A 13856-nucleotide genomic window follows, 5' to 3' on the forward strand; every position below is an offset into this window, starting at 1 on the left:
CATGACTTTTCCATATAATTATTCTATCAAAACACGACTCTTTGCTTCTTACACTCCTTATCCTCTCCTGACCTCTGCTGGTGAGGTCGAGGTGTGCGTGACTTGGATCAGCTTTATCCTCAGTCACACATCCTAATACTCAAAAAAACATCTGAAGACTTGAACTTCAGTAAAGTTCTAAGACTTCTTATTCTAGAAGAGAAGGCTATTTAATATCCATCCATGCATTGTGGATATGGGTAGCCTTTACTATGTAGCTTATAAATCATGTTACTAGTGGGAGGAGCACTGGACCCAATGCAAGGCAACTTCATACTATGTGGGTGATGCAGCAATTGTTAAATACTTCCTATTCTACTGGTCCTGTATAGGATTAAGGTATCGTCTCAGATCACTAGAGGTTGAGTGATCTCAACAAAGAAGATATTGGTCCCATTTTTAATCGTTATATCCTCCTTACCCCAATAGGAGGGGCCAGTCCTGATTCAGAGGGGATGTGAATTTAAGATGATCAGGTATCAGATTGCAAACTTCAAATGGAAGTTTAGTCCTTTCCTGAAAACAGCTCCTGGGGAAGAGTATACAACACTGTACGATTTCCTTATCAGTGGAGGTAATGGAGAGACAACAAAGGGAATATAGGATGGAGATTAAGACCTCTGCATCATTTTCCTTTTGATATATGTTGTTCTGATGTTCTCAGGGGAGTAGAATTTTCTTATACTAGGGTCTCCTATATGATTTTAAAAATTTCAGTGATGAGCACATCTAGTACCCAGATCTTAGTTTTGGAATACCATTCCCCATGAAAAAGAACCACTGTTTCTTTAAAGAAATGGATGATCTAGGTCTAGGATAGAAAAACGTATAAAGTGAGCCTGAATTATATTGTGCCAGATTCGGTCATGTCTAAAGGATCTGCCTGAAGAGGGGAAATCTCCAACCAGATAAGAGGCAGTCCAGCCAAATTTGGGGCAATTTGAGCTTCAAAAAGAATAATGATGATAATAATAATGGATTATAACACATTGAATAAAATAGTCCTTTATACCTTAGTGATATTAAAAATGGGGAGGGACTTGAAAGGAAAAACTTTTTAATAGAAAAATACCAGTTAATAATATAGAAAGAATCATAAGGAAAAAAAAATCCACCATACCATTTTACCACCATCAGAATCAGAATTGACTCAGACAGAGATTATAGTGGATGAGAAGACCACTGAGTAGAGCTGTTAAGGAACAGGATGTCCATACTATCTGAAAGTGCACCACCCACATTACTTATCAGTTACACAAAGGAATTTCTCTATTAGTTAGTGGAGAAATTGGACAAATACCACTTAACCAAGGGATCAAAAGTTGTATCATTGATAATGGTACAAATCAGCATGATCTGTCACTGGATGTGATGCCATAAGAAGGACACAAAATCACCTGTGTAATAGTCCCACCAAAATCTAGGGGAAAGAGTTAGGCAAAGCCAGATAGTGTGGACTAGACTCTTCAAAAGTCAACACCATGGGGGCTTCCCTGATGACGCAGTGGTTGAACGTCCGCCTGCCGATGCAGGGGACACGGGTTCGTGCCCTGGTCCGGGAAGATCCCACGTGCCGCGGAGCGGCTTGGCCCGTAAGTCATGGCCGCTGGGCCTGCGCGTCCGGAGCCTGTGTTCCTCAACGGGAGAGGCCCCAACAGTGGGAGGCCCGCGTACCGCAAAAAAAAAAAAAAAAAAAGTCAACACCATGAAAGACAAAGGCCAGGGGACTGTTCTAGAGCAAAGGGAACTTAAGAGATGTGCCAGTAAAGGCAGTGTATGTTCCAGGGTTGGATTCTGAATTCCCCTGCCCAACCCACCTAAAGAAAAACAGCTTTAAAGAACGATTGTGGGACAAGTGGGGAATTTGGTATATGGACCATTTATTACCAAATAACGGACCAATTTTAAATTTCTTGAAAGGGTGTAATAGTTTTACTGTGATTATGTAGGATAATGTGTCTTGTTCTTAGGTGTTACATACTTGAAATATTTGGAGAGTTCACGACATCTGAGATTTTCTAATAGATCAGCGCCCCCCACCCCCTGCAAGAAAAAGCCCTAATATAAATAGATTAAATCTGGCAAAATGTTAATAATTGATGGATTTTGGTGAAGCATATATAAGTATATGGTGTATTGGTCTTCCACTTTTCTCTAGGCTTGAAATATTTCAATAAAAATTGGGAGAAGCAAGATGTCAGTGTATAAAGGCAACAGAGTTATTTAATATCAGCTTTGTATAGATTCCTAACATCAGTAGTTTCACATTTTAGCAGCACTTTGAAAAGCGTTGCCAACATGATGGAATGATCCATATCTTTTTTTTTTTTTTTTTTCCCGATACGCGGGCCTCTCACTGTTGTGGCCTCTCCCGTTGCGGAGCACAGGCTCCAGACACGCAGGCTCAGCGGCCATGGCTCACGGGCCCAGCCGCTCTGCGGCACGTGGGATCTTCCCGGACCGGGGCACAAACCCGTGTCCCCTGCATCGGCAGGCAGACTCTCAACCACTGTGCCACCTGGGAAGCCCCGATCCATATGTTTATTATGCTACATTAGAGATACTATTATACTTCACTTATGTTTACTTCTGTATTAAAGCGATCGAACTGCTATCAAAAGTACTTAGGATTTTGGTCGGTCTAGTCATATTCATTCTCCTTCCCACCCCTCTGCTTCTAAGACCACAAAATGCTATTACATAATTGCTTCGTAGTATTGTTTGCTTGTCTCTCCTGATGTAAATTACGTTTTAAAATGTTTATTTAGCTTTTTTAATACACCAGTCACAGTTTTAGGTGATGAAATTAAAAGAAGAGTATATGATATGGTTCCTGTACTCAAGGAATTCATCCTTTAATAATAATAATAATAATAATAATAATAATAATAATAATAAATATTTGGAATTTAGACCAACTAGAACACAAGTGGTGTTAGGTGCTATAACAATAATCATAATAATCCTCATTTTATAGATAAGGAAACTAAGATACAGAAAGATTAGTAACTTGTCCCAAATGAAACAGATAAGGGGCAGAACTCAGGCCAGCCGAGTCCTTAGTCCACGCCATGAAATGCTGAAGAGACAGTTTCTTTTGCCTGGAGGATGGAGGAATTTGGAAAAGGTTTTGAACCTTTGACATTTGACTGGGTCTTGAGAGGATGCATGAGGGTTTTGCCAGATGATAGTGAGGAAGAGCATCACAGGCAGATGAAAAGGAAACACTGGTCAGAGAGGCATGAAAATACATTGTGTGTTGGGAATGACAAATAGTTCAAGGTGGCCAGATCATAAAAGTAGCAGGAAGTGAAACTAGAAGGTGAGTTTGGGCCATACTGTGAAGGGCCAACCGTGTAGAGATTTGAACTTTACTTGTAGCTATTGAAAGATTTTAAGCTGGGACTCACTTTTAAAAGGTCATAGCAGCGTGGAGGCTGGCTTGAAGCCATCCAGGGCTACCTGTGAGGAGTTACTGCCCTCCTCTAGGGATGAGGATTGACAGAAAAAGGGCAGAGGATGTGATGGAAGCAGAAGTGGATGGGACCAGCAGAGTGTAGGTTGGGTGTGGAAAGAAGATACAAGGAAGACTGAAGACAACCTAAGCTTCTAGGTTGATTGACTTAGTGGGTGCTGATGCTCTTAATCCATAGTAGGAAAGGGAGGGGTAATAGCAGCATGTTTAGGGAAATCGTTTTGGGTGTGCTGAGTTTGAAGTATCTGCTGAACTTCTGGGTGAGATTCTAACTTGCTGTTATATTCTAGTCTGTTTTGGTGTCAATGAGTCCATGGCAAGATGATGTTCCTTAGCTATTTTTCTAGAGCATTTAAGTTTACATTTGTCATATGTGTTTTCAGTTATTTCTTACTTCAGAATAAATTCTGGAGTTGTTAAGCTATAGCATGTTTGCTGATAAAGTATATCGTATCCATTTATTATAGATTCATGAGAGCATGCAAGTCTGGTGTAGTTGATCTGGCAGAGTTACGGAGTTAACACTTAAACCTGATTGAACTACTGATGTATAATTTTAAAATCCTACAGCCTGGGAGCTTTACCCGAAGTATATATTTTTCCTTTTTTTTTTTTTTTTTGCTGTAGGAGAAAGAAATGTATACTTAATGGTTCTGAAAATTGTGTGCATCTTGCATGTGAGAATGTGTAGCATTTAAAATAATCTCTCTCTATATATGATGAGCATTAGAATACAAAAATGTGCCTTTAAAGAAAAGAATAGCTATTTCTTAAAGTGATTTATTGACAATTTAATAGCCATAAAAATGAAAGATAGCAAGAGACCTGCTAGATCTCAGCAGGGTTTTTCCTGGCAAAGTGTATGTTATTGTACTCTTGGATGGGCTTGAATTATTTGGTGTTTTCCTGTTGGTGGAGAAAGGGATTATGCTTTGAAGAAGTCCGGGGGGGAAGTGCAGAAGAACAAGAAAGTACCAAATGGCATCTTAGATCAATCTTAATTTTTCACAGCTTGGCCTTCTCTAAAGTCACATTTAGCAGAAACATTAATTAGATTTCAGAGCCCCACTGAGTTTTAAAATTAAATGTATTTCTGGAACTATCTATAAGATTTTATTACTAATAATATAATGAAGAATATGCTTAATCTTTTGAAAAATGAGAATCATAACAGAGTATCTTTTGCTCACAAGTGATCATCTTTGGTTATGAAAAACCCATCAAAATTTTTAAGAGTAAAGAAGTAATTAAAGAGTTTTAAGGATATGCCTAAAAATAAAATTTCATAAAAGTATTCTGATTGGTGAGAATCTTTTCCTAAATTCAGGACTTTCTTTGGGATTTTATGCTTCTTTTGAATCTAAAAATATCAATGGTGGGCCTATGCAGTCTGCCTGTTTGAGGCTGGATTGAAGACCGTCGATGAGGAGCTATTGCTTCCATCCAGGAACTGTGATCCCCAGCGAGAGCGGGGACATGGCGGAGGCAAGAGATATGGCGGCCTCGAGCGCAGGTCCTGGGGCCACGCTGCCTGGCCTTGAACTCGCCAGATGCGGGAACTTGGAGAAGTTGATTAGACCCTTTGTGCCTCTGTTTCCTTATTTGTAAAATGGGGGTGATTATACCTACCTCATAAGGGTGTAACGAGCATACATTTTTGAGCATAAAATGTATCCTCAGAACCATTTTCTCTCCTGTGTAGTCTTCCATTTCATTTACTTTTTAGATGCACTTAGGCCTTCTGAAAAGACAATGCTGGGATCGAGGAGAATTAACAAAATAGCAGAATCTCAGCTCACTCATAAGAAAGAATCCTGTTGAGTTTTGTTCTCATGAAAAGGTTATAATTAGGAGTGGACCCTGCCGGGCTCTGTTCCAGGCAGTGGGAAAGCAGCGAACATCTCGGCCTTCGTAGATGGAGTAGTCAGGGGGGAGGAGGTTAGGTGTGCGGCAGCGACGGGCCTCCTAGGCTGAGCCCCCGGAAGAGAGGACTTGCTCACCTGGTCATGGGCACAGGGGTCACCCAGACTTTTTGGCTGAAGAGGGTGCTTCTTCCTGCCTGAAAGGACAGAGTACAAATGGATTTTCTGACGGTAGCTGGGTTCCCAAAGTAAAGAGACAGAGGGCTGTGCACACCCAGGTCTTTTTCTAAATGTACGAATCAAGTAAGTCCCTCTACCACCATAGGAGTGAATAAGAGATTGGAGAGCCCACCCGAGTACTTAGGAAAAATACCCCTTCTCCTTGAAACCAAAGAAGTGCAGAAGAAGCCTTTTCTCTACCACCTTCCCCGTTCCCAGCTTTGCCCCAAATCTTAATTTAGTGTGACAGCCAAGACCCCCGCCTGTGTGTTCAGCCTCAGCTCCAGATGGTTCCTCTTTTACCCCCTACACTGCCGCCTTGTCGAAGAAGTACATCTGTCCATGCTTCTCGGAATGTTCTTTCCCATGTTGCACTTGATAAAAACCCTAACCCTCTTCCAGTCCTTCATTTATACTCGCCTTCTCTGACGCCCCTGGGTGGGTTCGACTGCTCCCTCCACAGGACTTGAGTCACCGTCTCTGCCTCTAGGTCACAACACTGCATATTCCATGTCGGGTGCCCTTAGCAGACGGTGAACTTGCCTTGGGGCAGCAACTATTACTTATTTTTGTACAGTTTTTCACTAACATAGTGCTAGTTATATGATGATCTCCCCCCAGTAATACCCAATTCTCCTTTACAAAACCACCTTTGTCACCGAAAACATTAAGATGCCAGAAATCAGTAAAATGTGAAAGAAGAGAATGGAATTTTGAAGTTGTGTTTTTGATGCTTCATAAAAATATTTCAGACTGTTTAAAAATTTCCTTTTGGCTTAAATTTGTAGAGTACCCAGCATTTTCAGTGATCCCTTTCTCTTTACCTGTCCCAATGGAGCATCTCCTACGTGTCTTAACTTCAGCGAGGGGATACTGTTGACACAAATGTCATCAATTATCCAACTTTAAAAAAAAGTTAGGATATTTGCTGTCCAGTATAGCATAACTTTTTTAGTAGTCCTTTTTTCAGCAGCATTTTCCTTGACATTTTTTTGTAATTTGTAAGTAAAAGAAGCCTGAAACAAACAGTAACAATGAATTTCAATTTTATTTTTAGCAAAAGCACCTGGAAATTGAAAGAACTACTAAATGGTTGAAAATGCTAAAAGGATGGGAAAAATACAAGAACACTGAAAAGGTAATTAAAAATGTTACTTCCTTATGAAACTATACAAATTCAATGTGGATTTTCCCAGTAAAAGTTCCACTTTAATTATAAGAGTATTACGTTCATATTCTTAAAAAAATTTTAAGTGTAATTTAATTGAGTGGAATGCCTCAAATTAGGAGTCTTTGTGCTGTCACAGAATAGCCAATTCAGATAGGTTGCAGGAATTGAGAGGGTGTGGCGGACAGTCCAGAGGTCAGCTGGCTTTCGGGGATGATTGAATTCCGCCGCTTGGTTATGTTGCCTGTGATTTCGTTTCTTTCCGTCTCTCTTCTCTGCCTACTTCAGTGTCGGCTTCCTGCTGAGCTTGGCTTCCCTTTGGGATCAGGATTATTGCCATCGTTCCAGGCTTCGTATTCCCCCGTCTCCCTGCCCAGAAGGAGAGAGGCCTGGCCTCTGAAAGCTTTCCATGAAGCAGGAGCATCTCCTTGTCCTAAAGCTTCTAGCAGACCACCCTCACACCCCGCCCCAGATCTTTTTACCCCGCATTGACTGTGCTGTTTTGAATCAATTTGTAAAAATGCATACATCTATTAATATTCCTACTAATCTAATCAGTAGGAATTTCTACTAATTCCTACTATTCTTCCTTAAATATTGGGAAGCTGTGAAGTTCCTAGTGGTATAAGTTTTCCAAAATTCAAACTTTTGCTTGAAAGGGCAGATGTTATCAGGGGCAAAAATACTGTCAGGTATTTCCCTTAAAGTGGCTTACTTCATTTATTTTTGAGAAAAATGTCTGCTAAGTACCCAGTGTCAACAACCATGATTGGCTGGTCAGTCGTTCTTTCAAGTAATGACGGTGTCCGTGACCAGAGCAGTTGGTTCAGATTGCGATTCATACTATTTCATAAATGCTCTTTCTTGAGGCCGACACTCTGCTCTGTGTGTGTTCCACCTCATCGCTCAGAATATTAATAAGACGTGTGTGTATTCAGGATTGAGACTGAATGAAATTAATAGTTTATACTGCTTCGTCAAGGGCATTCCTAAGCGAACTGACCTCTTTTTTAAACTGTGAGGAAAGAATGCAGTGACTGCCAGCACAGTGCTTCCTCTGCCTCAGTTTGTGCTGAGGTGCCAGGGGCTTCACCACCATGGCTTTTCTGCTCCCAGTGCCAAAGTCAACATAGGGAAAGAGGCAAATAATGGTTTAGTATCATGACAAAAGTACTCTTGACCTCATGGCCCATGCCTTGAGAACTGCTGACATCTAAGCCTCGGTTTCCTCATCTATAAAGTGGAGATAACAATACCCATTTCAAAGCGATGAAGATTTAATGATTTCATGAATATAAAGCACTTGGCATTGCACCTCGCATATAGTAAGCATTCAGTAGGGTTGACTACTGCTATCAGTTTTTTGAAAGAAGGTTGGGCAGTAAAAAATATTTAAAGGGAAAAAAGAAATCTTGCATAATCCTACAGCAAAACACGGAGTTAACTGTTAGGATTTTTGTCTGTTTCCTCACACTTTTTTTCCATGCAATATATTTTTTTTTCCTTTTTACATAGATATAAATTGTTGTGTGTCAGCCTTTACCAACAAGAATTCCAGGGAGCAGCAGTTCCTTGGGGTCTAACGGGTATTACACAAAAGCATTGTTGCCTAATGGTTAAGCAATAGACTATCCTAGGTTCAATCCCTAGCTCTGCCACATTACTAGTAGTATGACCTGGAGGAAGGTATTTAACCTTTTACTGCCTTAGTTTACATGTCTGTAAAATGGGGGTAATCACAATACCTCCTTCACAGAGTCGTTTTGAGGATTAAATAAGTTAATTCATGTAAAGCACAAAGAATAGTGCCTGATACTTAATATGTGTCAGTAAGTGTTGTTTATTATTACATGAGAAAGGGGCTCTCTGGTTAAATAAAGTTGGGATAAAGCTGAACCGAGGTAAGCAGGTTTCTTTACTACAGGATGCCTCATCATCTTTAATATTATAACATGGTAGAAATTTTCAAGAGGGACCTTAAATTGCATGACAATTATTGAACCATGAAAATCTTTTTGTCATGGGGTATCTCACAGGAATAACATCACTCTTCTTTTTGAGCATCCTAAATATCCCTATTTAAATTCCATTAGACTCTTACTATTTTATTTTCATCAGGAGTAAGTTCATTTCTGGGTTGCTGATTTCATTAAGGTGCTTCAAGAAGAATCCGTTCAGGGTAGGATGTTGGTCATGACCCCTGTGCTCTTGTTTAGCACTCTGCTTCTCAGACTGGCCTAAAACTGACAACTACTTCCCCTGACATCTTTGTGGAAAGGTCTCTCAAGTGCTAATTACAGGATCAGTTTTGATGCGTTGCACCTACACTTTCGTCTCAGCTTCAGTTCAATAAAATATCTGTAGAATTGTATGGCTTTAGACATATGTCTGAAAGTATATAAGCCTCTGCAAAAATGAGCATTCTACTAGGCTGTTACGCTCACAGCAACTCTGGCTAATGTACTTCCCAGTAAGAGGGATTTTAGTAGAGCTTTTCCTTTCATGAATAATTTTAAAGTATTTTCCCACAGCTGTAATGCTAGAATTATTTGATGATATATATGGTCCAATCTGGTGTGAGGTAGAATGTACCTTCTAAAAGAATGCTGCTCTCAGTTCATATCCAGTTTTAAATTGCATTGAAGTTAAAAAGTAGTATATATTTTTCTTCTCTTCCAAAGGGAGGTATGAGTTTTCTCTCAACAGACTCCTTACTTATGTAGTAGTGGTACAAAGAAATATCTAAAAATATCTTGAAATAAAAATATATAGCTCCGATAAGAATATTTGGATTTTTAGAATATAAGATTTAATGAAAAATAGTTGCCATTACGGTTGCCTGTGTTTTCACAGTGACTGCCCCCTATGTATAGTTATAGAATCTATTGAATGAAGAGATGAAGTTATCTCTGCTAAGTAGAGGCCATTCTGATTTAACTAGCCATTATATAATTGTGTCTAAGCTCTGTCACAGCAGAGTTCCTACTACAGATACACATTTTTTTTCTGGTTAAATAACTGAATGGACCTTTGTTCGTCAGGTAACTAAGAGACTCATATTAGCCAACATTTGATTGTACTGATGTGAAAATGGAGGCACAATGTTTAGAAATAAATTTCTCAAGGCCATTATTAGTGACAAGCAAGAGATGCTACGTCCAGATGTACCGTCTGTTTGCTAGCTCTCGCTTGCGGTGTTTGTCAGTAAAAGGCCGGAAGGAAATAGAAAGTGGTTGTAAGAGGCACTGGGGCCTTGTGGCTTCTAAAGCTTTCAGATCCAGACTCAGGAGACGTGGGCCTATTTGGAGACAGAGACGAAGGGACCAACGGAGCAGGGACGACTGAAGGAAATGAAGTCAGTGAAGAACACAAGCAGCTCAGAGAGTAAACTTTTGTCTCCTGGAGTTCACTTGCAGTTTTGAAAGTCCCACCAAACTGAGCCAAACCTTCTGGGCTGAAAAGTTTACTCACTCGCAGCCATGCTGACGTGCACTGCACATTTATCACTATTTTGAAACCAGTAAGGTTAGAAAGACATGTTGAAAACATTAGGTCAGTTGATGGAAAATTTTTTTTTTTTAGTTGATGGATTTTTAAATGTATCTGTGTGACTGAAATAGACCGCTTGATTTTATTGGCAAGTGAACAGAGATCATACCCATAAAATAAAATTGTAACAGAATTTTAAAGGTAGTACTTTTCAAATTGGAATATTAAAATATTAAAGTCCAACATATAGAAGTTCTATATATATCATGATTGTTCAGACTATGATCTATGAAATCTGACTACTTGAATTTCAGTTCTTCTTCCACAGTGTATTAGTTGTGTGACTTTGAGCTTATTACTAAATCTTTCTACACCTGATTTTCTCATCTGTAAAAGGGACATGATAAGCGTAGTACCTACCTCTTTAGGAATGTAAAAATACTACAAGGAATACATTGATCTAGAAACATATCTCGGCTCCTAATAAATAATCATAAAATGTTAGTTAGTGTAACTGGTTTTATTAACATTGCTATTACTGTTTGATTTATCACTGTCCTTACCCTCGTCGCCACCCTCATTTCTCCTTCCTGGAAAATTCCTGCATATCCTTCATGTTGAGTTTGTCATCATCCTCTAAAGGAAATCTTTACTTACTCTCTCCCGCAGAACTCACCCCACTTCCTCCATTATAGTATCTCTGATATAGTCTCGGGATGAGAGCCCTGGTGTTGGACCAATAAAGAAGTGACCACCACAGCAGATTCACTGCCCCTGCCCCCAACACCTTTATCCCTAAACTGTTTCTGGTTCCCCTTAGAATCTCGCGTCTATTCCATAAGGGCCAGCTGCCCCCCTGAAATCACTCCCCCAGATTAGACAGCATGGCGCCTGCCATTCTCCCATTACCACCCTGGCCCACTTCTGGTGAGGGTGATGTCTCTATCACGACTTGCCCCTCAGGGTGTGATACTCAGCTCTGATAGGAATTAACATATGTGACCTTATTACAAAGGATTATGTTTATAATTATATGATTCTGTGATTATCTTCCCCACTACACTGTGAACTCCACAGAACTTTTTCAAGTTTGTATCCATAGTACCTAGTAAGCGTTGGCCACAAAGCAGAACGTCATTACAGTTGCTGTTTACAATGAATGAACGAATGTTGTTCACTTTTGAGTTGGGATGACCAGCTGTCCCCTTCTACTGATAAATTCTACTACTTTAATAAAGTTGTGATCTCTAAGGGGCAGTGTGATTTGGCAGAAATATCCTGAAGCAGGAGCAGGAAGATGGAATTCTTGGCCTAGGCAGGCCACTTCTTTGTCCCTTGATTTCCTTCCTTTTAAACTGGAGTAGCACCTGCCCTGCTGACATTACAGAGCTGTCCTAGAAAGTGTGAGATACTGCTTTGTCAATGGAAAGATTCTCAACAAATGAAAACTGTACTACTGTTCTGGAGAATAAGCAGGTTTTTTTGTTTTTTTGTTTTTTTTGTGGTTTGCGGGCTTCTCAGTGTTGTGGCCTCTCCCACTGCGGAGCACAGGCTCCGGACGCGCAGGCTCAGCGGCCATGGCCCACGGGCCCAGCCACTTCACGGCATGTAGGATCCTCCCGGACTGGGGCACGAACCCGTGTCCCCTGCATCAGCAGGTGGACTCTCAACCACTGCGCCACCAGGGAAGCCCCGAAGCAGATTTTATTATAATTGTTGTGCTTTGATATGATTCCTACTTTGTTTTACAAAATTTCCAGAATTTCTACAATAGTTGAAAATTTGTGAGGAAAGATCTGTAACCACAGTGTCAGTCTGTCATGTAACAGTAGAAGTATTTGAAAAATAGTAACTATAATTTAAAATGCTTATTTTAAGATCTCATAATTTGATTCTTTTTCTGCTATATCTTACTTTGTATACATGTTTCATTTCATTACCTTGCACAGCTTGAATCCAGATACATCCCTTTTTATATTCCTTTTGGGTTTTGAGTATAATTTTATTTTATTTTACAATTTTATTTTATAATTTTATTTTTAATGCTTTCTGCTCTTCAATTTCATTAATATTTTCCATTCCGTGTATTTTAGTAAGTCCAGTTGAGCAGGACAGTAGATATACTACATAACACCATGGTTTTAGAAAGATGGTCTTTGCTTTTTATAAAATATAAAATCAGTATCTTCTACTAACTGGTAACATCTTCTGTGTGTCTTTGGGCAAGTTACTGAATCTTTTTGTGATTCACTGTCAGCATTTGTAAAATTGGGGTAATACTATCTCATAGAATTATTAATATCATTGAATGAGACATATGTAAATAGTTTTAAACAGTTTCCTGTACATAGTAATTGCTCAGTAAAAGTTGGTTTTAACTGTTACTGTTGATGATAATGACAGTGCATCAGAGTTGTCTTTTTGAGCCTTTTCTAGACATGCCTCATTTTTCGTTTTATCCCTGGAATAACACTAGGACCATTAATTTTTTATTTCTACCTGAAATCTTTCTATTATTTCTTCTTCATTGAATCATGGCAATTTAATGTTTTGTTTTTCTAAATCTAGATTTAACTTTAGGATAAACAATGAGTGGTAATTTATGTACAGTTGTTGAATACAGAATTGAATGAAAGCAGTAAATAATGTCCAAAACCTTTGTAAGTGATACAGTATAAGAAATGCATGTGGTTCCTATCTTACTCATTGAAAAACATCCGTCTAATGGACATTCAGGTCCATCAAAGTTTATCTGTTTACCTGCCATCATGTTTTACTTGATTATCAAAATTTCACTTTTCACATTTGCAATAATTCCCGCATTCTGGTATTCATATTAATTGCTTTCAGTTTAACATCCTTACTCTAGAAATTCAGGAGATAATTTGAAGTTACTTTTAGTGGATGATATTCCTTTAAAAGATTAAGTTTATCATAATTTTGAAATGAATATAGATGATAAACTTTCTTTGGAAAGTAAATCTTAAATTCACTTTTTTTTTAAACCACACTCAGTTTGCAATTAATGGTGGTAAGTGTTTAGTACATGGGAACTGTTGAAGAAGCAGAGTCTAGTTTATACAAAGCCTTTCTGTACATATTCTTCCAGTTACATCTACCGCATAAGTTAAAACTTCAGTGTTTCTAGTCACTGTCTGCTGGAATTTCAAATTTGAGACTTACTATGTTTATACCAAGAGAACAAAATTGAAATTATGTATGTAATTATCTAATTGAATCGACTTCACAATATTCATTGTTTCACAGGAAAAGTTATTCTATAGTGCCACTGATTTAAAATCACAGAGTTTCTTAAAGCTACATCATAATTTAGTTACTAAAGGTTTCATTTTAAAAAATCTAGTATAATTGTAGAAGTTGAAGCTCTGCTTTTTAGTTCATAGCTCGTCAACATCTCAGTTATTAGAACTTGCATCTTATTTTCTTAGCCATACTACTTCAATATATTATTTTGATCATAAAGGTAACTATGTACTTATTCTTATCTCGCTCCTGAAGTTTCTGCCGTAATTTGTTTAATCATTTCCTTTTAAGTTTCATCTACTTTTAAGTTTCAAAGTTTCCTTATGCACAACGTTGTAAT

General features: G+C 38.8%; 1 protein-coding gene across 2 annotated transcripts in view; it reads left to right on the top strand.

The window, feature by feature from the left end:
• The window catches only part of USP6NL (USP6 N-terminal like), a gene marked incomplete at its 5' end in the record, with an annotated part of 114478 nt that overhangs the window by 68515 nt on the left and 32107 nt on the right, over positions 1 to 13856 (top strand). For both annotated transcript variants that reach the window (XM_079699314.1, XM_079699315.1), the window contains one exon: positions 6653 to 6733. In XM_079699314.1, coding sequence (XP_079555440.1) covers positions 6653 to 6733 — 81 coding nt within the window. The remainder of the gene's footprint in view (positions 1 to 6652; positions 6734 to 13856) is intronic.

This window comes from Hyperoodon ampullatus (genome assembly GCF_949752795.1).
Source record: "Hyperoodon ampullatus genome assembly, chromosome: 3".
Lineage (NCBI taxonomy): Eukaryota > Metazoa > Chordata > Mammalia > Artiodactyla > Ziphiidae > Hyperoodon > Hyperoodon ampullatus.